The sequence below is a fragment of the Podarcis filfolensis genome (assembly GCF_964270895.1).
Source record: "Podarcis filfolensis genome assembly, chromosome: 14".
Classification (NCBI taxonomy): Eukaryota; Metazoa; Chordata; class Lepidosauria; order Squamata; family Lacertidae; genus Podarcis; species Podarcis filfolensis.
In genome coordinates, this window is record NC_139616.1 from 6342931 (window position 1) to 6369659 (window position 26729).

The 26729-nt window shown below is 47.5% G+C and overlaps 2 protein-coding genes across 8 annotated transcripts in view; one reads left to right on the forward strand and one right to left on the reverse strand.

Annotated features, from left to right (window-relative positions):
• On the forward strand, window positions 1-16924 carry CCPG1 (cell cycle progression 1). Of its 5 annotated transcripts, XM_083586423.1 has the most exons (11): window positions 1-289; window positions 4816-4886; window positions 5550-5676; window positions 7249-7328; window positions 7933-8149; window positions 9692-9742; window positions 11095-11349; window positions 12185-12196; window positions 13583-13704; window positions 14395-15794; window positions 16222-16924. In XM_083586423.1, the coding sequence occupies exons 2-11, from the start codon at window positions 4827-4829 to the stop codon at window positions 16403-16405; spliced, it is 2508 nt and encodes an 835-aa protein (XP_083442549.1). In that variant the 5' UTR covers window positions 1-289; window positions 4816-4826; the 3' UTR covers window positions 16406-16924. The 5 variants fall into 5 exon arrangements, with proteins under 5 accessions (XP_083442549.1, XP_083442548.1, XP_083442550.1 ...); XM_083586422.1 differs by lacking the exon at window positions 12185-12196 and having other exon boundaries at window positions 13556-13704; XM_083586424.1 differs by lacking the exon at window positions 12185-12196.
• The window catches only part of PIGB (phosphatidylinositol glycan anchor biosynthesis class B), a 14771-nt gene continuing 4954 nt past the window's right edge, over window positions 16913-26729 (reverse strand). For 2 of the 3 annotated variants that reach the window (XM_083586509.1, XM_083586508.1), the window contains exons 3-12: window positions 26534-26651; window positions 25524-25628; window positions 25251-25384; window positions 24507-24647; window positions 24131-24182; window positions 22724-22935; window positions 21319-21383; window positions 19693-19915; window positions 18429-18609; window positions 16913-17352 (exon numbers count right to left, since the gene is read on the reverse strand). In XM_083586509.1, coding sequence (XP_083442635.1) covers window positions 17227-17352; window positions 18429-18609; window positions 19693-19915; window positions 21319-21383; window positions 22724-22935; window positions 24131-24182; window positions 24507-24647; window positions 25251-25384; window positions 25524-25628; window positions 26534-26651 — 1357 coding nt within the window. In that variant the 3' untranslated portion in view covers window positions 16913-17226. The remainder of the gene's footprint in view (window positions 17353-18428; window positions 18610-19692; window positions 19916-21318; window positions 21384-22723; window positions 22936-24130; window positions 24183-24506; window positions 24648-25250; window positions 25385-25523; window positions 25629-26533; window positions 26652-26729) is intronic. The other variant, XM_083586510.1, reaches the window with a different exon arrangement.

A 26729-nucleotide genomic window follows, 5' to 3' on the forward strand; every position in this document is an offset into this window, starting at 1 on the left:
TCCTTGGGGCCTGTAGTCCCCGCGCGCCTCCCTCGGCCGCTGCGCCTGGCAGAGGCGAACTACCGCTCCCAGGGTTCCTCCGGGCCCCGCGGGAATGCGCAGGCGCACTGCTCGCCCCCGCCTTTCCGGCTGCTTGTTTGTTGTTCTGGCGAAGGAAGGAGGCGGCGGCGGCGGCGGCCGTGACAGCAGCAGCAGCAGCAGCGGGAGCAGCCCGGCCCGAGCGCGCCTCACCTTCCCCGGCCTCTGCCCCTCCTGAGCCCCTCGCCCTCAGGGGGCCGGGCTCGCTCAGGTAGGCCCGGCCGGGAAGGTCTCCTCGCCATCGGGCACCTGCGCCCTTTGGCCAGCCAGGCCCCCGAGAGGCCTCGGGAGGGGGCGGGCAGGTCTACTCGGGAGGAAGCGGGCTTCGGAATGCTGCCTCCCCGCGAGGCGCCGGGGAAACGCTCCCTGCTGCAGGCCTCGCTGTCTTCGGCCGGCCGAGGGACAAGCCGCGCTTTGCAGTTCAGGGGTTTCCAAACATAGCTGTCAACTTTCAGATTGTAGGGCTTTCATAGCCTCAGATTGTAGATCAGCAGCCTCACCTGTCCCGGGGACAGTCTACGGGATATCTAACAATCCGGGATAGCAGCGGGAAGCGGCGCTGGAATAACGGAATTTCCCGCAAAAAAAGGGAAGGTTGACAGCTATGTTTCCAAAGCAGAGGCGCCTCTGGATTAGTGGCTGGTTGGCCCTTCGCTGAACTGGAACTTTTGAGAATAGCACAGAGTCGCACAATTATTTCGCTCCCCGAGTGCAACTACTCCGAAGCCTCCCCTTGGCGCAGGTGGAGGTGGGTGACAACTTGGCTCCTTCAGGGGAAGGTGAGGCTGCAGCAGCATCCCCTGCCTGTCCTTCTCTCAGCTGCTGCAGAGGGTCTTGGGATTCCCAGGCTGGCCCTGGAGAGTGTTTTGCTCTGTGACAGCTGACTCAGGAGAGGCGCTGCTGGTTCTTGACCAGTGCCTGGATGCAGTGGTGGGCTGGGTGAATCCTGACAAGGCAGTTGCTGTGGGAATTGGTTGCCTGCCCAATGGAGTTGAATTGCCCCTTAAGGAGCACATGTGTCATCTAGGGGGACTCTTAGATCCAGCGTTGGTGATGGAGGCTCATGTTGCTTCCATGGCTAGGAGTGCCTATAGGCCAGCCATTCCTGTGGCCCATGCATTGGTCTTATCCAGTGGCGTAGCGTGGGGGTGCAGGGGGGGCCGGCCGCACCGGGCGCAACATCTGGGGGTTAGGGTTAGGGGGCGCAAATCCACGAGTTAGGGGTGCAAATTACTTGCCTTGCCCCGGGTTCTGACAACCCACGCTACGCCACTGGTCTTATCATAGTTTGTTTACGGCCATGTGCTTTATTTGGGGCTGTATTTGGGCTTTGTTTGGAAAGTGAAGCTGGTGAGTGGGGTAGCTAGCTGAAAATGTATAGCAGTTCTAAAGGAAGAGCATTGGAGGCCAGTTAACTACTGAGTCAGGTTCAAGACACATGTGTTGGCTTAGGACCTAGGTATTTTCTGATCCCTTGCCTCACAGATTTAGCTGACACCAACCCTGATAAATTTCAGGCAATTTAGTAAAGACATTTTTATTTGCTTTGGCATTTGGTTAGTTGATTGAAGGAGATGTTGCAGTTCTGTGACATCATTTAGGATTGATTTTAATGAAGATCAAGAACCTAAATGAAATAAGTAGCACACTTGTAACTAGATGTACTTTGATGGGAAGCTAACATTCCTCTTGACCTCTGGTCAGAGGGTGTGATGGACAACATGGGGAAATTAGTTTCTTTCTTCCTAGGAGAGAGGCCCAAAACAGAATCCTAATCAGGGAACAGCCCTGCCATATTTTAGACATTTTCCCATTAATTTAAAAGATTTTTCTAAAAATTGCCAGAGGTGACTGCCTGAATCACTATTAAAACAATGCAACAATTTAAAAGCTAAACTGTAAGGAGTATAAAACAGTAAGATAAATCATTACCTATACAAACTAGAGTGTTCCTTGGTGGGGTGTAATTATAGCATCCCTGCAAATCAGTTTCTGGAAGCTGCTAGCCCACCAACCCACAAATTCATGTGTTAAGATATTTGTGTTTTAGAAGGGAATGACTTTCATGGCTGGTTACCTGGAATAACTTCTCCCTTGCTGCTAAGGCAGTAGCTAATCAAGTGGCTTTAGAAGTACAAGTTGTACAAATAAAAAAAATACAGAGTGATCAGTAGCAGCCATTGTATGCAAGATTGATAATCAGTTAACATCCTTTAACGTTAAAAAGACATAATGGCTCTGCTTGTTGACTTGCTGTCTGTTTTAATACTCTGCACAAGAATGACTATTCCACCTGACTTCATTGCCCTGGGACTACTTTGCATCTGTTTCCATAGGTATAAGACAAGCCCCTTAGAAGTGGAGGAAGGGGCAAGGCAATGTCAATCTCTTCCTGCAGAGTGATGCCACTCGTGCTGAGATCCCTGTTCTGTCTTCTAAGTGGGGAGGTGGACAGAAACCCGCCACAAGCCCTGAAACAGAGAGGGGCTGAGCTGACTTGGGATTTGTTGGTTCCCAAGTAGACCCTACTGATTTGCTTCTACTTTCTGCCCTAGGTGACAAGAGTGGGCAGGCTGTGGGTGTGGTGGTGGCGGCCCTGTCACTTTGGTTAAGCACTGCTCCTGCCCAGCTGAGGTTTGGTTTGCAGCTGTATCCGGGAGTAAGCAAACACAGTGGAGGTCAGCATGCATAGGGTTGGGCTGCCCCCATTTTAAACACTGGAGCTGAGGGATGACAGAAAAACCTGTTATGTGAAGTAAGGCTTTCAGCAGATTTCATTAGCACTGGGCTGTGGTTGGAGTTTGAAAGAGCTAATATTCTGCCTATATCCAAGAAAGATCAAATTGCTGAAGGTAGTAGAGCTGTTAGGTTATTTTCAGTGGCAGATAAGGCTTAGAATAATAAATGTTAAAGTGGATGTTCACTGTGGGTGGAATAAAAGATCAGTGTGTTTCTGGAGAAAGGGAATGTACTGCACTCAGTCCCATGAAATTTCAACTTCCTACTCTTTGAAAACCCATTCCATATAGAGTTGTCTGCAACAAGCTCTCCTGTCAAAGATGAACTCTCCATCTGCACCAGGGGCTAGCAAGGAACTGTTTGGCCAAGTCCTTGCAAACTCCAAACTGGAGAGTCTCCACTGTGCAGGGCATAGACAGTTATGAGAAATGAGCTGCCCCTCAGGTAGCTGGCCCAGCATTGCTGACCTCCAGGTTCCTGGGAGCACAAGTTAAAAACCACTGCTCTAGTCAGCTTAGATTTTAGCAAAGTGTTTGCTGATAACTATTATTTAAACAGGAAAAAAGATACTGGTGAAAAGACAGAAAAGCTGCAGAGTCTGTGAATACAGGAAAGCATGCCACTGGCTGAGAGCAGAATCGGGCACCCGGAGCACATCAGCTGCATTTGTCAAAAGAAAGGAGGTGCCTTCCAACCCGTCTGGCTAGTGTGCGGCCAAAGACCCAAGGAAGTGAATTGCTTGGCTGGATGGGAAAGAAGTAGCTAGCCAAGTTTTTCAGGGATCAGTCTAGGAGCCTGTTTTAGTCAGTATTTTTCCTTTGAAGAAAAGGGGGAGGAGTGTCCCTCTGATATTTGCATGTACCTAGCAAAGAAGTGTAGTTAATACAGACAAGGCATTGTTCCTTAGGGAATGTTACAGAGCAAAATGGGTGATCTTCTGAATTACCAAGTGACATTCAGCCATGTATAGCATCAGGTTATGTGTTTGTGGGCAAACAGTGACTGTTTTTACTACTGCTTGCAAAATAGCAAAGGAGGGAAGTGTGCTTGAGTACTAGTTCATCACAAAACATCTGGGAGCTGCTCAGACATGACAAGGCAAAGTTTTGGATATATCAAGTGAGGCATTTCTAGTTAAGTTAATGAAATATTGGCTCCCTTCTACGAGCTATTGATGAAGCAGTAGTTCCCCACCCTATCCCTTTCAGAAAGGGTGAGTTGAAATTGGAGCAAATGGAGAGAAGATCAGTTAATGATCAGAGGAATCGAGAATTTCTCTTCAGAGTCTAAGGAGGTGATAGAGCAACATTCACATCTTTCTCTCAAGTAGGATAAGGCACTCAGTGGCTACCAGTCATGATGGTTGTGGACCACATTTTTGGAGACCGTTTCTGGATCATCACTGGGGAGACTGCCGTTGTGTTTATGTGGAATTCCCATAATGTGCATGTGATTTGCCACTGTGAGAACAGGACGGGCCTTTGGCCCTTCTTACATTCTTAGAAAGGCAAGCAGATAGAGGCAGTATATCTGTGTTTGGTAATGGAAAAGGAAGAGGCAGAGGTTCAGCTGGCCCTCTTGCAGTCTGCCCTTCTTCCCTAGTTAAATTTTGCTCATGTTCAGCATATGGTAGGTGGCCATATTTAGAAAAAAAATCTCTTTGAGTTAGATCAGAGATGGACCTGGAGACTCTTAGGCCACTTGCCTTCCTTCCAGCTATGGGGAGTGTCTTCAATGTGGGCACGTTTGTGCAGTGCCCCTGCATTGTCCACATGGCTTGGATTGGGTCAGGTGAATATGGACAAGAAGTTAAGGTTGGATTAAATCACCTTTGCTCCCCACTCTGTGATCCCTCGAATGCCATGAACTGGCTCTTTCTAGATTCTGTTTGCAGTGGTGAAGTTTGAAATGTATTTGAACAGAGATCCCCGTTTAGAGTCAAGTTGGCTAATCCTTTCAGGTGCCACATTTGTACTGTTCTTTGTTTTTTACTTTCAGCATCTGTCAAAATGTCTGAAAACTCCAGTGACAGTGATTCATCTTGTGGCTGGACGGTCATCAATCATGAGGTACTCTATGGCGGTGTATTTTAAGTGGGGCTGGTGTTGATTTGCCCTTAGACATTTCAAGCTCATCCTACAAATTTCCTTCAATAGCTGTTACTTTGGACTCAATGAAGGACGAGTCCCTTATGCATTTTTCTGCTGTTTTCAGCTAAGACACCAAGAAATGAGTTGATTTCTATAGGACACTTAGCTGAATCAAGCAAACCTCACAACAGAGCCCAGTAGCAGGGAAGAGCTCAAGAGCACTGATGAAGTTGTTCCCATTATCTTAGACAGGGCAAAGGAGAAGTCTAGATACTTCCATAACCTCAGGGCCACTGCAGCAAAATTAGATAAATGAGAGAGTCAGGATTTGAGTTTGATCTAAACTCGGATGTGCTTCAGCAGGTTATGCTATGCTGGCTTAAGGTTTCCTGATAACCTTGAAGTAATTTCTTGTGTGACTTAAAGCCCCCTGAAGATAGTCTGGGAGAGATGCATGTCCGAGACCCTGGAAAAGTGCTGCTATTCAGAGTAGCCAAGCCATTGAGCTGGATGGACTGAGAGATGCAGTGTGCAACCCTTTGGGCTCACAGGAGCCTTTAGCCACTTATTTTGTTTGTTAGCTATCACCAGGTGAGCACCTCTAGTTTCACTTGAGAGCTCCTCCTTTTCTTTTTCATTTAGGGCTCTGATGTTGAGGCTGTGGCATCTGAATATGAAGCTTTAAGTGGTCATGTGGAGCCAGCCTTGGATGAATCTCTCTCTCTCGCACAAGGTGATGAAGGGCAAGAGCAGCCCATCGACTTGCAAGGTAAGCCTTAGGCCACAACTATGCCACCTGCAACCCTGTGTGCAGTGACGACTCGACTGCTTCGGTCGTGAGCTTGGGAACACTTGCGGAACTTGAAGATGAATCTGATAACCAGGACATGTCAGTAAGGGCAAGTGAACATGTGGAGCTGCCTTATAGAGAGACAGCAGGCCTTTGTACAGCCCAGTATAATGACTGGAAGGTTTCAAACAGGACACTTTCCCCAGCCCTACTTGGAGGTGCTGCCTGGGATTAAATCTGTAACCTGTGTGCAAAGCAGATGCTCAGTCATCAACTAACAGCAAACATAGGAGCTGGGGCAAAATGACCTTGGATTGTGCCATTGTTAATACAGGTATATTCATGTCTTTCATCCAGGGAGCTCAAAGTGGCATACCTGGTTCTCCCTCTCTGCACTTTATCCTCACAACAACTGTGAGGTAGGTTACGCTGGGAGTCTGTGACTGGCACAAGGTCACCCAGTAAGCTTCGTGGCTGCATGGGGATTTGAACCCTGGTTTTCCAGAGCCTAGTTTGGCACACAAACCAGTACACCACACTGTATCTCTTAACAAAAAGCTAGTTAAAGCTGAGGAGGGCATGTAGAAATACACTGGAGGGGCAAGCTGTTATAGAGAATGGGGATGCATTTGCCATAAGAAGGTGTGATGGCACAGAGAGCCAGTGCTGTGAGGAAGCAAGCAGACCGAGCCACTTCAACACTCTGATGGTCCTCTGCACTGTCACCAGGTGTGCTTTTTATTTCCTGCCTGCCTCCACTGATCAGCCCTTTCACCTTTGGAATGTCTTTGCTGTCCCAGTGAACTCAATGTACAGTGGTACCTCGGGTTACAGACGCTTCAGGTTACAGACTCCGCTAACCCAGAAATAGTACCTCGGGTTAAGAACTTTGCTTTAGGATGAGAAAAGAAATCGCACGGCGGCAGCGGGAGGCCCCATTACCTAAAGTGGTACCTCAGGTTAAGAACGGACCTCCAGAATGAATTAAGTTATTAACCCGAGGTACCACTGTATCTTCAAAACTCCTCAGCCATCCTCCTGCCCTTCGCTTGCCAACTTCACTTGCATACCATGTTCTCATTTTCCACTCCCATCACTGCTATCTGGATGACTTAAAGGTTTGATGCGGGGAGTGGAGTTTTGCAAAGTTTCTTTTTCGCCCAATGTTCTCCACCCCATTTCAGTTTCCTGGCCTGACCTTTTCTACCTTCTGGCAAGAATTGCCTCTAGGCATAAAGGAGCAGTTTTGCAACCAAGACAAACACAAGGCAGCCAAGAGTCTCCTTGTAACTGTTCGCAGCATAGGAGTGTGGAATAAACTCCCTGCCATTGTTCTGGAAGCAAACCCAGGGAAGGTTTTGTTTCTTTGTTTAAGGAAGAATTTGCAATGCTTACAGAATGGATACCTAATTTGTCTACAGGGTGTTGTCTTCCTTTCCTTTCTTTCCTTTCCCTTTCCCTTTCCTTTCTTCTCTTTCTCTCTCTCTCTCTCTGAGATAATTGTAGTACTTGCCTGTTTATCTTATATATGCTCAATTTTTATTTTTGTAGCTGAATTTGGCCAAGGTGATGTGTCATCCATGATAGTTCAAAGTCATTCTACCTCAGAGGCCACCAAGCCAGTTCTGGAGGTAAGATGTAGTTCTATGAAGCACACAAGCGTAATAAACAATGGAGCCCCACCAACCCCTGTTGGCCGAACATGATAGAGGGAAATATTCACCGTAGGGTTTGCTGCTAACTTGCAAGCCCAGCACCTGCTGCTGACTCTTTTGGGCTAGTTTGGTGGGAACGAGTCCCAAGCAAGAGCATGTAACCCCCAGGTAGTTTTTTAGAAAAATAGCTTCCTTATATTACATCATAATGATTTAGTAAAAGTTTGTTGCATTAGAGTTAGTTATTTATTGAACCCATATGCTGCTTTTCTAGAATAGTTTTTCTCAAAAGCAGTTTACAAAAAATATTTTGTCATATTAAAGGAGGGGTGCAGAAGGGAAAATAACAACTAAACAGCTAACTCTGCATTTGTAATCTTTGCCGATCCTTTTCTGAGATATACCTTGAAATGTACAAGCAAACATGGGTTACTGTGTTTTTTGATGTGAAGAATTCCCCTGCACCCCCAAAAAAGCTGCAGTGGAGACGTTCCAAAACACTTGGAAGACAATATAGATTCCACAGGTGAGAAAAACGCTTTATCCTGTGTGACACCTGTCATTTTACATTTCATCTAAGGATGAAAAAGAGAAAGTGACAGATGAAAGCTCCTGTGTGGGGGCAATTAGTGATGACTCTGACATTGTGACACTCGAGACACCCAAAGTAGAAGAAATTGGAAGCCCAGAAGAAGAAGAAGAAGCTGTGCCTGTTGATGAGGCCGTTCCTGCCCCTGAAGATTTTAACATGGGCTCCTCTTCGAGCAGCCAGTACACCTTCTGCCAGCCAGAAACAGGTAGGTGACGTCTCTTGCACCTTGTAGGCCAGACTTGGCCAGAAAAAGAGGCAGCAGGTAGTGCCGTCCTCTGCAGGCTTCACGAATCTACTGACCACCTTTCCTGCTGCCAGTCAGGTTAAGGAAATAAGATTAGTTTCAGGAGCAGCCCGTGAATGTGTCAGCAGTGACTTGAGCAGTCTCACTTTCATTCCCCAAACCGTGGTATATGGCCTTTCTCTTAAAAGAAACTGATTTTGCACTATACTGATGGATCAAGTGATTAATTCTTGGTGCAGTCCATTTAATTCAGTTAACAGTATGGGAGATCATGATACCACTTGCAAGAGACAGATACCATGGGAGCCAGTCAAAGAAAGCTCATTCCTAGCTAAGCTTTCCCTCCAGCTTCCATTCATATGTGCTGGTGTTGTTTGTTCTTTTTTTAAAAAACAACAACCTGTTGGTTTGGTACCAGGAGTGTCTGCTGAAGTGGTTGATGGCCTTTAAAGCTGCAGCCCTATCTTTAAATACAACAATGAAGTCCTGGGGAAGAAAATCTCCTCTTTCCAAACCACACCTAAGCTACACAGGGAAAAAACGAAGCAGAAAAAATGCCCTGGCAGAGCCCTGCATGATTTCTGTTAGGGGAAAAAGATCTTTAAAAAATTGGAGGCTGTTTAGTTTCACCTTGGCCTGGATGTGAGGTTAGGCTCTTTTCAAGTGTTAATACTTTGCCTGTTCAGCCTTTTCTAAGCAAATTTGCTATCTGGCCTCTATCACCTCTTCAAGCCCCATGCCTTTTCTAATCACTGCAAATTTAGAAATGAAATGCTAGAATTGCCTGCCTGTTCATCAGATGCAGTTGGGTGATCTTATTCCCAAGGGATGTTGGGATTCCCAGGACGGAAGTCTCGTAAGGTAAGCCACCCTCCCCCAACATGGTGCCCTTCAGGTGTTTGGGATGCTGCTACCGTCAGCCCCAGCACCATATGGGGCTGCTGGAATGCTAGATGTACTTCAAACATCTGTATGGCACCAAGTTGGGGAATGCTGCTGCAAGGAAAATTCTTTCACTCAGCAAGTGCGTTTTGCCTGTGTGACTGTCTCTTCTGAGACTTCCCCAGCAGCCATCTAAACATTAACAGAATGTGCTTGGCAGTCTTAAAGTGTTCATAATTCTGTTTCCCAGGCTCCGGCCATGTGCCTCTATTTAAAATCTACCCAGAAGCAGTTTGTACAGGGGCATGTCAGAGACTGGACTGAGTGTGTGCACATTGCAGGGCCTTCAGAGTCAGGGTCTCAAAATCTTGAGTCTGGGAGAGTCTGGGCCTAGGGACCACCCCCAGCTGCTGACAGGACAGCTGCTCTTGGGGCCAGGGGTTTCACATATACCAGAAAAGAAGACTTGGAAACCCTAATGTCTAATTTGCTTTTGGTGATCAAAGTGTCATGCTTTCTATCTGCTCCCACCCTAGCCAAATTGCTTTGTGGTCCTGTGTTGCATTTTCCTTTTAGTCAGCGGTTAAAATCTCTTCTTTCTGTTATATATACATACAAAAGCCAGTTGGCTGGAGAAGCTCCGGAAGATCCCAGAGTGTATCAGTGGATGGGGTGAGCAGCTAAAGCAGCAAATGGCTGGCAAGGTCCCTTTCCAAGGTGGCCCAACTGCTTGTGCCTGGTGTGAGCTGTGGCTTGTGGTGTGGCATCTTGTCTGCTTGTGTGGTGGGGACAGCAGTTTCAGGAGCTAGCTCAAGTTGTTGCTTACTGATGGCAGGGTCAGGAAAAGCAAAGACAAACGTGGAGGGGGCAGGGAAAGGGAGGAAACAGTAGAGGGGGAATCCATTTGGCTTATTTTGGGAAGCCCCCTGCATTTTGAATCTGGGAAGCTCTTCTCCAGGGACAACTGTAAGAACAAGCCTATACCTCCTAACTCAACTAAAATGTGTGCCATTAAATGCAATAATCTACCACAATATTTATAGATTAATCTAATGTGTCAGGTTGTTCCTCTTCTTTCTGGCTTGCTCTTGGCATTCTGCTTTGCATCACTGGCCTATTGGTGATGTGCTTGGATGTTGAGTGAACTGACTGCCTTAGAACTGGCAGGAATCTTAAACTTGTAAGTTACTAGGGAGAAAGCCCTTTGGGTTGTCAGCAGGGAGGAGGGCTATTTCTGGTCCTTCAGCCACAGTAACCCCCTTCCATTTGCTCCATGGCCACCTGAATGACCATCCTGTCACTGGTTTCTCATAGTGGGTGCCCCCCCACATGATCTGAGGCCATGTGGCCTTGGCATGAGCCAATCTTTACCTTACAATCCTGTTTTGACAGATATTTTGCATTTGCATTGGAGCATATATGATGTTTTCAGTTGCAATATAGATGGAATGGATAAAAAGGCCATTTAGGCAGGCCCCCTACTCCTAAAAATGCACCCACACCCTTCCTCCCAGGACTCAGCCCACATGATCCAGCTGTTAATCTACTGATCACTGCAGCAAGGAACCTACAGTGCAGCAAAGTTCTTGGTTACTTGAGCACAACAACTGAGCCCCACACTGCTGGCAAAGCAGAGTCCCGGGGTACATGGGGCAAGAAAATTCCTCCTGGTTCTGGGTTTCTGCTTTTTCAGAAACCCCAAAGCCAAGTTTTGTCAGAATTTTAAAGACCCCAACACCTTAAATTTTAAGAAATATAATGGTATTTTTATCTATATTTTCTTGCCCCTCTGAGGGAACAAGGATATCATTCTCTGTACACAACTGAGGGGAGAGGGTTTGCTCAGAACTAGCGGCTGTGGATGAGGACATGGCAGAAGGGGAAGCTCTCGTCCTGCCACAAGGGACACACCTTAGCAGGCTCTAATCTTCTCCTAGGATGGAGAGAACAATACTCCATATGTCAGGCTAGGAGGCTGCACATTCCTTGCTGACAGCGTAAAGGATTGTGGGTTTGCTTTTCAGTCTTTCTGCCTCGTCCCAGTGGCGAAGAATCAAGCAGCGACGAAACCAGCAATCGTTCCAGCCCCACCCTGAGGCGACGACGTGCGAAGAAGAAGTTGGTCTCAAGTTCTGAATCAGAGGATGTGCCACCTCTCGAACAGGAGACCGAACAGGCCAAAGAGCATTCGCACAAACATCAGTTCAGTAGTGGCCTTAATAGGTGCATTATCCTGGCATTGGTGATTGCAGTCAGCATGGGCTTCGGGCATTTTTATGGTGAGTACATGAATCATCCTTCATTGAACTAATAAGAAATACGTTTTTAAACCAGTGGCATTTCCTCACAGGGTGCCGTAAAGACCAGATCCTTACTTGCCCTATCCCCTGCAGGCCAAATTTGAGAGATGGGCAGCCCTGACATTGCAATGATCGTCAGGACTTCAAAGCAGTTAAGAGAGTTGTTGGTATATGGAACTTAGTTTGAGGACATTTACATTCACATCTTAACAAGCAAAAATCCCTACTTGGACTTGCAAGTGCCCAGGTTGTGCCTTCAGACCAGTCGCCTAACTTGCAGGGTCCTTGTGGGGAAATTCTCTTGCACATTGTCCTCAGCTGCTGGGTGGGAAAGTGGGATATAACAGAGACTGACAATACAGATGAAAAGAGATGTGATTCTTACAGCTGGAGTGTATGTGTGCATGTTTTCCCTGCCTCCCTGTCAGTCTGCAAGCTGAGGGAGAAGTCTCAGTTAACTGAGGCTCCTAGGCAGGATGGGTGACCCATTGATTTGACCCATTCCACTGACACACTCTTGCTTTGTGTGTGTGTCAGTTTGAAATTTAGTTATAAAATCCAGTCACTGATCCCCTGCCTGTGTTTTGTGGTTTCTGCTGTTTATCCCAAACATAGTAACCAGTCATCTAAAATAGAGAAAGTCCTGTGCGCAAAATTCCTTTAGTTGACGACCCAGATTCCTGATGTTCTGTTCTAGTAATACCATTTTTAATGGTGTGTAAAAAGAGACTAAAGATTCTTGACTGAGTTATAAAGCATTCAGTAGAACAACCTTAGAGCAAAACTTAACACCTATCCATTATTTTGTCCTCAGGGAAATATGAAGGTAAGAGGCTTGGTTGGAATGTGTTGCTGTGAAACAGAGGCCAACGGCCTTTTCCCTCACCTTCTCACTCTGACATGCTTTTTGACTGTGGATGCTCTAGCACAGGGGTAGGCAACCTAAGGCCCATGGGCCGGATGTGGCCCAATCACCTTCTCTGGGTTATTTCTGGGGCATAGGAATTCGCTCATTTCCCCCCTAAAATATAATCCAGCCCACCACATGGTCTGAGGGACAGTGGACTGGCCCATGGCTGAAAAAGGTTGCTGACCCCTGCTCTAGCAGATTAACCTTGTTTTCCACTAGGGGGCATCATTGCAGGCTTTTGGACTTGGGCTATTCAGTCCAGCTCCTACATTGGGAAACATTTTTTCATTACTTTCTGGTTCTCTGGCGGTAGCATGCACATTTTGATGTCAACACTGGAATTCCTGGATGGGAGGTGTGTGTGTGCCGCTTGTATAGGAGAATCAGATTAGCCTTTTGCTTCTTGAGAAGCTAAATGTGCCCGCTGGGCCAGTAGTTTGTGCTCAGGCACTTAACAAAAAATTTCTACAGGCTTGTGTGGATTCCAAGCATCCTGTTGCTGCTGTCACCCCTTGTACCTCTTCCATGATTCTTGAGACCAGTGTCCTTCCCCCTCCTGGGTGGACCTGCCCTTCATTGTTTGCAGTTGGTTTGTGCTCAGAGGGCAGGACTTTGAAGCAGCCTCCACCGCTCTCCTCCTTAGTCACTAACCCAGGTCTGGGGAGGATTTGTGGTCCTCTGGCTGATTCCAACCACTGGCCATGCTGGCTCTTGGTGTTCAGCAACATCTAGAGGGCACCAGCTTCCCTAGCCCTGCTCTCATGTCACTGAGTGAGCATTTGTGACATGACATTGCACGATATAGATTTGCATGTAGCTGTTTTCATGTTATTTGTACTGATCGTAGTACTTCATACATTTCACCTTTTCAGAGAGGAATGTATGTTACAGGCTTTCTTTGTCCAAATTGATGCTGCTATTGTAATAGATGTTCTAAGGAGGCCTGACCTGGATTTGCCCCTCTGATTTTGCTGTTTTGCTAATACAGGGTAATGTGCAGCTGTGCACAGGGATACACTGGGGCTTTGTGAGCCCCATCAGTCTGTTCATTTAATGATGGATCAGTGTCTTTGCCACTGAGCTTAGCTTGCTTTCATCAGCATAGCGTTCATGCCTTATTTTGTTAATGCAAAAGTCTAGCATAGCTGTTGCAAACAATTAAAAAAGTGACCGTTTTAAACTACACTGTTCACTGATTAATGTACTTATGAAGGACTGAAGAGAAAAAAGCCATCATCACTGATAAGCTGCCTAATTTCCAATTTTTCTTGTCAGATAAAAGAGAAAATTTTCTGTTTCAAGGTACTGTTCAGATCCAAAAACGCCAGCAATTGGTTGAGAAAACTCATGAAGACGAACTGAATGGTATAAAGGATAATCTTATTCAGTGCCAACAAGAACAAGGCATGAAAGCAGAATGTAAGGTAAAGGTGGCTTTCCCATCATACTTGAAAGCGAGGATGATATTTTGCCTTTGGCTTCCAAACTCCACCTCCATTGGGAAACTTTGCTGTCATTACTACCGCAAGTGTTGGAAGCTGTCTTCTAGATGAAGGCATGGCAAAATCCAGTCTTGGCATAGCAGGCAATTTTGAACTGGTTCAGTGTCAACCACAGAGGGTAGGAGAAGATGCCATTGTATCTGCTTCTTGAAGCTTTTAGAGTGGTTCAGCAGATTATTCTGTAGCAAGGGCTGGGTAGTCCCAATTGCCACTGTCCTTGCCTTGAGCACTTTCTCCCCAGAAGCATATCAGCTTCCTCTGTGCTTGGCCCATGTAGGCTCCATGGCTCCCCTCCTCCTTCTGGGACTGCAGCCATGCACCTTGCTGTGGACAGCTGGCCCCTAAACACACCACTCCCAGGCAACGTTTGTGATGTTTTCTATCAAAAGTGGAGGAGACTCTGCAGGCTTTGTGGGGGAACGTACAACTCTGCACAGCCTGTTCCCCCTGCCCCTAGAGCAAGTGCCACAGAAGCTCCTTACTAGCCCTATTTATCCATCGATAGGTTGGCTCCTGCTTAGCTGTCCTTCTCCACCCTCCCAATGTCCTTGCAGCATTTGGACACTGGCACACAGCAGCTGATGTGTTTGCTTTCATTTTGTCTCTGATCAGTCTCTAAAGGAAGGCCTTGAAACATGCTTGCATACAACAGAAGTGGAAAAGAAATCCTTTGAATCTCAGAAGCATCATCTTGCTTCAGAAAACCAGCACCTGAGAGAATCTCTAGAGAGGGAGGAAAAAGCTTTGGCATTGCTGCAAGAAGAACTGAGGAAGCTGAGAGAGCAGATTCGGCACCTGGAGAACAAAGGTTCTGGCCCAGAGTTGGTTGCCACCGAGAATCAGAAGCTGAAAGCCCACCTGGAAGAGGAAAGGCACCGCATGCAGAGTTTTGTGAAGCAAAAGGAGACTCTGTTGGCAGAGGCCCAGATGCTGCGAAGGGAACTGGACAAAGAGCGCCAGCTGACGGTGGCTCTCAGGGAAGAACTGGACAAGTTAAGTTCTCAGCAGACGTCTCCTGAGGGGGCAGGTGCTGGCGATGAGAGCCAAGAAATAGAAGCTTTGCGGGGTAGGCTGACTGAGCTGGAGCAGAAGCTGAGCTTCGAGCAGCAGCGTTCTGACTTGTGGGAAAAGCTGTATGTTGAAGTCAAGGACCACGCCGAGAAGAAACAGCAGACCGAGAGGCCACAGAAGCCAGATGGGAAAGGAACCAACAAAGCCAAAAAGAAGCCAAAAGGAACATTTTTTGGTTCTGTGAAAGAAACCTTTGACGCCATGAAAAATTCAACAAAGGAATTTGTAAGGCACCACAAAGAGAAAATTAAACAGGCCAAAGAAGCCGTGAAAGAGAACTTGAGGAAATTCTCCGATTCTGTGAAGTCCACCTTCAGGCACTTTAAGGACACAACAAAGAATATATTTGATGAGAAGGAGAAGAAAAAGTACAGTGACAGCAGGCATGAGGTGAACAGAAAAGGGAAAACAGGCAGCTCCCAGGAAGGGTTACACAAGCAGGCGGCCCACCGCTCACCTGGCAGCCAGAGAGAGTTTAGAGATGGAAGGCGATCCAAAGAGAGCCGCTCCCCTCCGCACTTCTCCAAGGACCCTCCCTTCCAGGAATGCCCCAAAGGTAACAGAAAGCATCGCCCTCTTGTTCTCAAGGGATGTTCGGGCATCTTTGACTGTGCCCACCAGGAGTTTTTAAACCTCTTCGACAAAGACTTGGACCCGATTCGAGCAGATGAATTTAACCAATTAATGCACAAATATTTGCAGCAAGAAGTAAAGAACTTCCACCACTGGCGAGAACTGGAGATCTTTGTGAATAGGTTTTTCCGTAATGGCGTCTTTATACATGATCAGATGCTGTTCACGGACTTTGTTAATGACGTTAAGGATTACCTTGAAGACATAAAAGAATACCAGAGGAACAGGGATGGTGTATTTGAAGACCTGGATAAATATATCTACCGATACTACTTTCATTATGATCACTTGCCTGAGCACGGACCAAGGTTAGTACTAAAATTCTGCTAATAATTTAAACTGGGCATGTTTGAGTTGTGAAAGAAGGAAAGCTGCTTCAGCTGGCTGGCCTAGCAGGTTATTTCCCTGTTTGTTTGAGCTTTGCAGTTGCTGCTGGGCAGACAAGGAAAGCCTCCCTAAAGAGGGGTGATTATGCCATCCTCAAATAAGGGCACCAGTTCCATTGTATTTTAAGCACCACAGTACAGAATTTCTAATGTAGCAAAGTGGCAGCGTGTGTCAAAAGGAATGGAAGGAATTCCATTCCACCCACTTGCCGTATCCACTTTGCTTATTTTAAATAACAAAGTTGGTTGTAGCCTTTCGGGGGAGTTAAAACGTTTGGGGCATTGGGCTTAAGGCCTAATACTGAGGTGCTCATGCAGCCCTAACTTCCCTTCTGTACTTTCCTTTCAGCCACCCTGCTAGGCGGGCTCCTTTCACGCACCCTCATAGTCCACAGCAGGACAGACATGCTGCAAAGCACCAGCATCGCTACAAAAGAGAAGGCCGGTGGCACAAGCAAGGGCGCAGCAACGGAAGACACATGGCAAATTTGGAGATAGAATTGGGCCAGATGCCCTTTGATCCAAAGTATTAAACAGCTGTTGTCCGATGGAACCCAGCGGGATGGTAAAAATAGTGGACGCGTGGCTGTTTCTGCAGCTGGCTGAATCAGCAGAGCAATCGAGGGCACGTTTCCCCTTTCCTAATGACACTCCTTCTCCCCTGCAAAGATCAGCCCAGCTTCTCCATCTTTCTCCTTTCCTTTCAGCCTCTCGGGAAACATTAATTTGGGTGCAGTCCTACTATTGCAATAAATTAAGCAGGGTAAGCAGTAGCTTGTGTGTGTTTGCAAAATAAGCTTCTTTGCACTGGTTGGTACTAGAATTCATACTTGATTCAGACTTAATGTTAGAGTAATATTATGATGTACTAATTTCATCTCATACTGTTCAGAAGCATGTCTGTTTTACAACTGTCTATTTGTTCTCGTGATGGGGTTGGAACCTGTTGACTTCATGTGTGTGCTATTTTCCGATCAGCTTGCTGACTTGCATTTGAAATTTCTTGTGCATCTGCAAATTGTAGAAGAAAAATAAAGATGTGGTTGGAAAAAGTTACTTTTATTTTTATAGGTTTGCATAGCTAAACATCCTCAGAGAAGGACTCAAAGCCTTTGTTAAGGCCACTCTTCTGTTATCTTGCACATGCTGTCCATGCTGAAGTGTGTCTTCTCTACACCCGCAATGAAAAATGGTCCAGGCTGCAATCAGAGTTCCATTAACTCAGCAAAATTTACTGCTAAGCGAAGAGGACTGTCCTATTAACTATATCTCATGTGAAACACAGACCCATGCGGTGATCTTTGAACAAGATATAGTTACATTCCTGTATTTGTTGTTTGGGCTGGGACCATCTTCAAAGATGCTTTTGATTTCTTTTGTAGACATGAATGGAGCTCCCGATCCGTCCTTGAGGCAGATGAGTGTGAAAAAACGTGGCAACTTTTTCATACCTATTTGTAACTAGAAATGATGATATATCCTAGAAGTAAAAAATTCAATATTCAAGTAACAGTTCTGGACCAAACATCAGGGTCCAGCAATCAAGAATTGAGGAAGAACCATCATTATGCCTGGCCACATTCATTTTTCCACCATTTATTTTGAAGATCGGAGGGGAGGGGAAGGAGCACTGTAGAATTGTATATTGCTAGGAGGTTAAATTTCCAACCCAATTTTGTTGAGCCACTAACAACTTGTATTTTCATAAAAGTGGAAAGAGCACAAATCCATCATCTGTATTCACTGCTGTAAAGGCCAGTTGTTGTCAACCTTTTTGGACCAGTACACATTTTTTTTTTTAATTTTGAGACAGTGCTACAGGCACCAGTCACAAAATGGCTGCCATAGAGCAGGACTATAGTTCATCCCAGAAGAGTGTGTGAACACACACACACACACACGCACACACACACACACACGCCATCGCAGGCACCACCACACTGACTATCCTTGCTATGGCCTGACCAGTTCAGGTGCTCTGAATTTCTCCACATGGAACACGTTTTGTGGCACCATTTTCTGATAGTTTATTTTCAACGGTATCACAAGAGGAAAAATTAGCTGGATCAAAGAGAACTGTGGACAAACCAAAATGTGAACCCTTCCTTACACAGTGTGGAGTTCACGGGTGGAAATAACTTCCAAGGTGAGGTGATGTCTGTTAGCTTTAGTGGCACAGAGGAGGAGAATGAAGCCTATCAATTCAGTCATGGGAGGAATATGACCCCCAACTTCAGAGGGAGCAATGAGAGACACAGACAGTTGGTCTCATCCAGTAGACTCTTTTTACCTTCTTAAACACATGTATGCTCTTCCCTCCCCATCCCCCGCTTTTTGGGACCTTCTGGGCTATGCAGCATTCATTCATTTCCCACCCTCCACCCCAAGGTCCCCTGGTGGGTCACAATTTCAAAACAACAATAAAAACAGTTTAAAACAACTTATGCTTACACCCTCTGTAATCATCTCGTTCATCTCCTTGATGAAGATGCCAACGGGTGTGCGCGATGCCCCACTGAAAACAATGAGACTGGGATTCTTCTGCACTTGCCTTACCTGCTCAAGCACACTGAAGAACACCAAGTGTGTGGGTAGCAGCGTAACATTGGAAAACGTTTCACTGAGCCAGCTGAGAGGGCCTGCATAAAATAAGTCGGCTTCATCAAGGTAATTTGCCCTTCCGGTCAAATCAGGGGGGCACTGAAGAAACCTCAAAGGTAGTGGGCAATGAACATGGCTAGAAAGGGGGGGGGGAGAAACAGGCATTAATACAAATGGCTGAGGCTATTTTGCATTAGCAAGCGCTGGCAGCGCTTCTTTTCCACATGCTGATCTGAATACACACATACCCGTGTCTGTGTTTGTTATCAATTGAGAGGCACAGCAAAAATAAGACCTGCAGGATGGGTGGAAAGGGCTGAAGGTGACTTTTCCACACACTGCTGCAGATAGTCCCCATGTCACCAGGTGAAGACAAAGCGTGAGGCAGTGGAGACTTCGGAATCGGAAGTGGCACTGACTTTACAGGCGGAAAGACGGGGAAATGGCTCAACAGCTAGAATACAGTCAAGGTTCCCACAATCCCAATAGGGGCACAACTTCCAGGGTCCCCTCAAGTGTGAAACTGGCTTAAGGTGCTTGGGCAAAGTGTTACACAGATACAGGGTTCTGGGTTCTCTATCTCAAGCTCTTTGCATCAGTTCCAGCAACAGCTGCTGATCCAGCCATAAAGACACAATTAAGCCCACAAAGGCTGCTCCTGTTACAAAAAGTATAGCACAGAGGTGTAGACTAATAAGGAGTCAGTTTAAGGAGAAACATCTTCTAAAGGCTGATCGCATCAGCGTGAATCCAGCATAACTATTTAGAGGACAATCCTATCAACAGTTGCTGGCAGGCTGTTCCAAAGGCCAGGTCAGAAGGTTGCCCCACAGGATTGCTGCAGCCACAAAATCTCCACAGCTGTCCCTTTCAGCAGAAAAGTGAAATTCTGGGGGTGGCTTTACCAAATCCAAAGCCTTTCTGTTCCCCTGACGTAACCCAGAAGGATATGGAAGTATGCTAGTCCCGGAGCTGAGATCAACAGAAAGGAAAAAGGCCAAAGAAAGAGGCGGGAGGGAAATGGCAGCTCCCCTACCCCAATGCTTTTTGCCCTCTTGGTGTGATCCCAGGAGGGCTTTTGGTGCAGTTCCTCCACCTTGAATTCACCTTCTCCTGCCTCCTCTGAATTGCTCTGGCAGTAAAAGAGCAGAAAAGCTGCAGATTCCCATGCAGAGTGCCACCAGAACCTCACACACATACACCCCCCGATGGGTCTTACCTATAAAAAGGAGTTGAATGGCAGGGCATGAGCATGAAGACGGATGCCGGCTGCTCTGCAGAGTCAGCAGGAGCACTGCAGAGGCTTTGCAGGTGGCCCATGACATCCAGGGTTCCACGCTGATGGACCAAGCCAGTGTAGAGGGCGGGCAGCAAGTTTGTCACCAGCAGGAAGGAGACGGCTGCTGCCCGCTGCCACCTTTTCAGCTGCTTAAGAGAATGCCCTACGGGGAGGAGAGGGAAGAAAGCAGAAAATGGAGCAGATGAATCTAGGGTCCTTGAGATCAGGGACCTGAGCAGTTCCAGAGACTTCCAAACAGCAGCATGGTGGGGCTTTCCTAACACCTAAAGATCCCCTTCAAAGACCCTTCCCCCTTTGGCTCAGCCCTGAGGCATCTCATCATTCAACTTCCCCTTCAGCTTGGCCTCCCTCCCTTCCATCAAATGTCTGAGAGCTATTTCTATAAAGACTGCCCAGCCTTTACTTTCATTCCTGCCTTGGAAAGAGCCCAAGCACTAAACCTGCCAGAAGCCACAGCTGAATCTTTTTTTAAAAAAACAACAACATTGTATGTAGAAGATGTACTTATTAATCAATGCGAGTGAAATAATGTGTCACTATTGGACAGTTTGCTTTTACAGGTACGCTGTTTTGATGGATGTCAGCCAATTTGGACACAATGGCAGCATTTTTTCCTGCACTGACACACACAATCTCTGTATCAAACCATTTAAGATGCTCATTCCCTTTAGAAGAAGGAAGCAGTATTTCAAACTTCTCAAAGATGAGACACATTTTGGCACTAAAACTTCCACAACAGCAAGTTTTTCCTTTAGAGTGAAGATTTAACAACACCATGAATCCAAATATATCGACCAATCGGGACAAATGTAAGGTTATATGCAGGCAGGAAGAACCAACTGCACAAATACGATCTAGAATCAGTGTGATGTAGCAGCAAAAAACCCCTAATGCTATATTAGGCTGCATCAACGGAAGTATAGTGTCCAGATGAATGGAAATAATAGTACCACTCTATTCTGTCTTGGCCAGACCACACCTGGAATATGGTGTCCAGTTCTGGGCACCACAATTCAAAAAGGATATTGACAAGCTAAAATGTGTGCAGAAGAAGGCAACAAAGGTGATAAAGGTTCTGGAAACCAAATCTGGGGAACGGTTGAGGGAGTTGGGTATGTTTAGCCTGGTAAAGAGGAAACTGAGAGGAGGTAAGATGGCCACCTTCAAATGGGCTGTCACATGGAGCAAACTTGTTTTCTCCTATTCCAGAGGGTAGGACCTGAACCAATGGCTTCAAGTTACAAGAAAGGAGATGTCAACTAAACATCAGGAAGAACTTTCTGAAAGAGAGAGCTGTTTGGCAGTGGAACAGACTTACATGAAAAATTATGGACTCTCCCTACTTGGAGTTTTTTTAAAGCAGAGATTGGATGGCTGTCTGTCATGTATTATTTGTTGTACATTTACTGTATGATCTATTTGAGATTCCTGCATTGCAGGGGGTGGTACAAGATGACCCCCAGGGTACGTTCCAGCTCTACAATCTATGATTCTATGAAACAGCACACAGAAACATCATAATGTGTTTAAAATCAAAACGCTTACCACAGAACACCATGCAGATTGGCAGCACTGGGTAGATAAAGCGGAATTCTTTGTGGCTCAGGGTGCTGTAACACAACAGGAAGGTGTAAATGGAAGGTTCTCCTAGGCGTCTTCCCAAGCCCAGGCCTCTTCCCTCAGGAAATCATCCTTAGTCCAGAAAAATCTGCCAAAGGTCCTCCCAAGTCACAGAAGCAGCCAGCTGATGGGGCCACAGCCCAATCCAAACGCTCCCTTGAGCTGTGATGGAGGAGCCTGCCGCCAACATGGGAAGCACAGAGGACTGTGGCAGACTATACTGTCCCGAGGCAGATTTTAAAAGTAAGATTCCTCAGCCACAGGCCTGGGCTATATATTGATATATCACCCAGGACCAGTATGAAGGGCAGACTGCGATGAAAGCTTAACTCAGCGATACATCACACGAGCCAGCGGCAGGGTGGGGGCTCCATTAAAGTGCCCCCCCAGCTGAGAGCGCCCCAACCCTGCTGCTTGCAAGCCTGTGCCAGGGTGCGGACTCCGTTAGACTCCCCCCTCCCGACCTGCCAAGGTGGTGGTGGCTGCTGAGGCAGGCCCCCGAATGCTTGCCTCATCCGCCACTGCCTTAGCATAGGGGTCAGGCGGGCTCAGATAGGCAGTGCAGAGACAAAGCGCAGATAGGGTGACTTTGCACCCCACACCTTGCAGAGTGGTACAGAGGCTGTCTGATGCTGGTGCTGGGGCAGAGGCAGCCTTGCTTGGCTACCCTGCCTTCATCTGTCCACGAGGATGAACTGCGTCTTTCCTCCCAGGGTGGTCATTCACCCCAGGAGGAAAGATGGAGCCCACTCTCCCGGGTGAAGGCAGCAGCTGGGCCCAGCGCTGGCCAGCAAACTCAGGCAGCCCTGCTCCACAAGGTGCAGATAGAGTGGCTGTGCACTCCACACCCTGCGGACTTCACTTGGGAGGGTGGACTGCATTTTTCCTTCTGGGCTGAATGACCACCCCAGGAGGAAAGACTAGCTCTCCCCTCCCATCCACCAGCACAAGGAGGAACAGAGCCAGCCCAGCAGTCGGAACCAAGGGCTCTGGTCACCAGCTGCAGCTTGAATCAAACTTTTCCAGAGCAAGTGGGGCTCCCAACATGCCATCATAAAAGCTACCCCATCTGGCTCCATAAGAAGGAGAGGCAACAGTGGCTACCATTTTGCTCTGTCCCTCCCACCACCGATCCACCAGAACACCAAATGCTGAACTCTGTACAAGAAATGGAACCCACATTTTCTTCCTATTGGATTTTAAACAGTGAGCTGGCTCTTCTGGCACATTGGCAGGAAGACAGCGTTAGAAGCACCCTAAGCAAACTAGCCAACAAATCTGAAGGAGGAAATACCTGGCACAGAGTTCTGTGGTGTGGAAGGAAGCCTACCTGTAAACAGCCACCGTCCACAGCACCACCACCAGGAGTATGCCATGCCTCTTTGATGCTTGGAAGCAGCCATGGAGAAAGAAGGGGAGGTGAGGGCCAAGGACCACAAGGAAGCCCTGGGTGAAGTACCAGTGCCACGGGTGGGATCCGTAGAAGGTGGCCACATTCTGCAGCACGTTAAACTTCAAAAAGTTCAGTTGAACCAGGACCCACTGCAGGAGCAAAGAAACAGCAAGCAAACAAGACAGGCTTTATAACAGGAGAACTGTGAGAGGAGTGGTGTATTTGTCCTGACAATGCTTTTGTAAGCTTAGGATTGCTTCCTCAACACATCCCACTGCCAAGGGAATTGGAATCTGGAGCACCAAATCCATCAACACAGCCTAAGCATCTCTTAACTATCCCTGCCACTGATAATTGCCAGAACTCTCCAAAGAGAACGGCTGGTGGAGATGGGGACAGGATACTCCATCCCTCTTTCGCCTGTTTGCTGGCAAAAAAAAGAAAGTGCAACCTACTAAAGTCTGAGCGCTTGTGTTCAAGGCTGGATTACTGAACTGCTTTAAGTTGCTTATTCATTTGGTGCTCCTAGAGGAAAGAGAGAGAAAGAGAGGAGGAGATGAGAGGAAATGCCCACAGTCCAGGCAATCACCTGGATGCCCTTGTTGGCATGGTGTCAGCAGCTATACCAGAGGACAACTGGGCAGAGGGCAAACAGCCAGATGTAAAAGCCACCCCTGCCCAGCTCCACTCTTCAGCAAGTAGCCAAGGGGGAAATTTCCCCTGCCTGCCCAGCTGCTGCCTTCCCTTGCAGTTCTCTAGCTTTTCTCATTTCAAGCGCTGCTCTCCAATTCTGCTCATTCCTCAGCGAGAGCAGAGACTGGCAAAGAGCACAGGTGAACCCTGATCTTTCTCTGGCTGGGAAACTTCAGCCCGGCACTTTCCAGCCAGGCAAATTGCCCCACCATGCGTTTCCTATCTGACAGCATTAGTTAAAAAGCAGCACAGCAGCTTAAATAGACAAATCTCAAAAGCCAGGATCACACTCTCAGCACTGTCTGCACAAGTTTCTCTTTGCCTGAGCCACCCTGGCCACGGCTGGCAACTGCACAGGCCAGCCCTGTTCCCACAAGCGCTGATGTGCTTCATGGAGCTGAGGGAGAGGAGCTGCCAGGTGGAGTGGCAATGGGGGGGGGAGGGTGAAGACAGAAGTGAGACTCCCCTGGCTGGTGCATTGCAGTTCTTTTGGAATCTGGGTGCAATACTCAAGCAGGAAGGAGAAATGCATTCCCTCATCCAAGCCCCCTGCAAGAATGGCAACAACCACAGTTAGGGAAAGTCTGTGGCACCATCTATAGAAGAACTCACTTTAACTGATCTCAGAATGCTGAGTGAATGCCAACTTACCTTGCCAAAAAATACTCGGTCAGTAATTAAAGAGATTCCCAGAATGATGAATCTGTCAAGAAAGAACACACTGGAGAAAAGAGGGACCTGCTGGGCTGCACCCGGCAACCATCTTCCCTGGAGTCCCCCTTGGGGAGCAGGCCAATTCAGCCCCCAGGAAGAGTCCGGCTCCCACCTGCTCCTGGCACCGATTCACGGGCCTTCTCCACGCTGCCCAAAGTGGGAGCTGCCTCTCCTGGCTGGAGGAACAGTCCTTCTCCAGACAAGCAAGCTGGGCCAGCTGCTCTGCACAGCATCTGTGGCCTGGCTCTGCTTCTGCTATTTGGGGCACTCTAGCTCACCCAGGCCTACGTAGATTCAGAAGAGACGCCCTTACCCCACTGGGAGGCAGCTGTGCAGGACGAGGTGCCGCTTCTGGGGCTCCTTCCAGAAGTGCCGGAGCAGCAAAGGCACCCACAGAATGAGAGCGGTTGGGCGAATCACAAACGAAAGAGCAACCAGGGTCAAGTAAGGGATGCTGGAAAGAAGAGGTGGTGGTGAGGGCAGGATCATTGGGGGCAGCTTCAGCAAAGCAGGCTTACTGTTTCACAGCTATGGGGATGCCTCGGAAGGCAGCCCTGCTGCATATAATAGGGCTTACACTCAGGTAAGTGAGTGGAGGACTGCAGCCTTTTATATAACATGTCTTGAGAAAAGGAAAATGTTGCCAACAAGGAAGAGAGAGAGACAGACAGATGTGAGAGCTTTTGCATTTATCTATACAGTTGATCACACAGCCCTGCCAATCCAGAGCTGGGCAATGCCTGAAACCAAACCCATTCGTTTGCCTGCCAGGAAACAACACATTTGAAAAGAAGGACAAGGTTACTGGGAAAGGGTGTTTTTGCTTGAATGGCGAAAAGAGTGCTTGGTTACTGGATGACCCCCCCCCCATTTACACACAAAGAAATAGCTAAGCTGGCGATGGAAATATGCTGCGTGAGGGGAAAACCAAGCATAAGGAAGTTCAACAAGGGTGTGACATTTCCCCAAACCTACCATTATAAACATTTTAATTAGGCGTCAGGGGTCTGCCCCAGCCCCTTTAATGGCTATTAAAGATATCCATAGATATTCTCACCTGCTCCTCTTTGTCTTGGTGCCTTCCAGGGGATAGTAGTAAAGAGCGAAAATGGTGAGAACGGCTTCCATGGTGTTGGTGAGCGTTCTGGTACAACAGTACCATGTGAACCAGGAACACAACTGGCAGAAGTACTGGAAACAAGGTGGGAGGAGAAGAAGAAGAGCTGGTGTGGGACGAGGGAAAGAAGGGTCACAATGCAAGACAAAGGACCAGGCGCTCATCACCCTCCAGCCAGAAGCCCAAGAAAGAGGAAGGCAGACAGGGACTCACCACCCACTTGGCCACCTCTGCGCCATCCAGTCGCTTCACCAAGGAGTACAACACCACGTCTGCCAGCGCAGCCAGAAGAGCCTGTGCAATTCTAGGGAGCCAGATCTGTTAGGGTAGGAGGAGCACAAGGCATTCCTGTCTGAGGGATCATTCATGCATAGATAACATTAATGTGCTTGATGATGGAACACACGAGCCCCCGTTAGGAAGACAACGCTTTCAAATCAACACAAACTTCATTTATTGATTGCTTTGCCACCCTTTAGGTTTCTGTTTTCTTCCTTCCTTCCTCAGTTGTTGCTGTAATGTGGCCTGTGTGCCTTATGCACAATGTAAATTCACACTTTCCTTCCCATGGACACCAGCAATAAGTGTGTTTCAAAAGTGGCTAAGGATAAAGAGGCCACACAAATCTGCTGAAGCTGTTGAGCCTTTTGCTGAATGGCAGTGAACTGGCCCCAAGACTCAGATCTTGGCACAAAGGAGTGCCTTCCTGGTCCTGACCCCATGACTGAGGCCCATCAAAGAACCCCAGGTCCCATTCTTGGAAATACATTTCCAAGGATGTTGAAAGCCAGAGCAGGCAAGGCTCCTAGCTCTCTCCTGCTCCCAGTTTGCACTATTAAACCCAAAACTGCATGAGAAGGGTACCACTTGGCCTGAGAGAATCTTCTACCAGATCCCAACTCATTCTGCATAGTGCAGCCAGAAGCGGGGATGAGGAAAGCAAGAGACAGACGGACAGCAGGCAACAGCCCCCCACCTATCATTGCCCCCCCACCATGCTAAAAGAGGGTGGTTCCTGCCTACCCTTCTCCATGTTACCACTGGACAATCCCCAACCCCCCTCCCACCAACTCTGGTATTTGCCTGCATGTCCTCAGCAAAGGCGCCATGAGATATGCTTCTGTGGGATGAAGCATAAGCATAACTAGATAATTCCTGCCACAAAAGCAAAATGCTTGATGTGTTTCTGGCAGCAGCTGAATGACACCCAAGTCCACACTCACCAGCAGCTGAACATCATCCTTGTTAAGCAGGTGCAACACTTTATAAATGCTTGCGAACAGCAGAGGGTAGAGATGGCTCCGCAGACCTTCTGTCCACTCCCAGGTCAAATAGCCATAATTATCATCATTAAAGATATCATAAAGAACAGGCATGGAGCATGGTGTTATGTGGCCAACCTCCAACAAACTCATCAAA

Excerpts from the sequence above, each read along its gene's own strand:
- CCPG1 (XM_083586422.1), top strand. The coding sequence starts at position 4,827 with ATGTCTGAAAACTCCAGTGACAGTGATTCATCTTGTGGCTGGACGGTC. Across the intron at positions 9,743-11,094 it reads AGAGTGTATCAGTGGATGGG|TCTTTCTGCCTCGTCCCAGT; the intron begins GTGAGCAGCTAA and ends TTTGCTTTTCAG. Across the intron at positions 11,350-13,555 it reads GGGCTTCGGGCATTTTTATG|ATAAAAGAGAAAATTTTCTG; the intron begins GTGAGTACATGA and ends TTTTCTTGTCAG.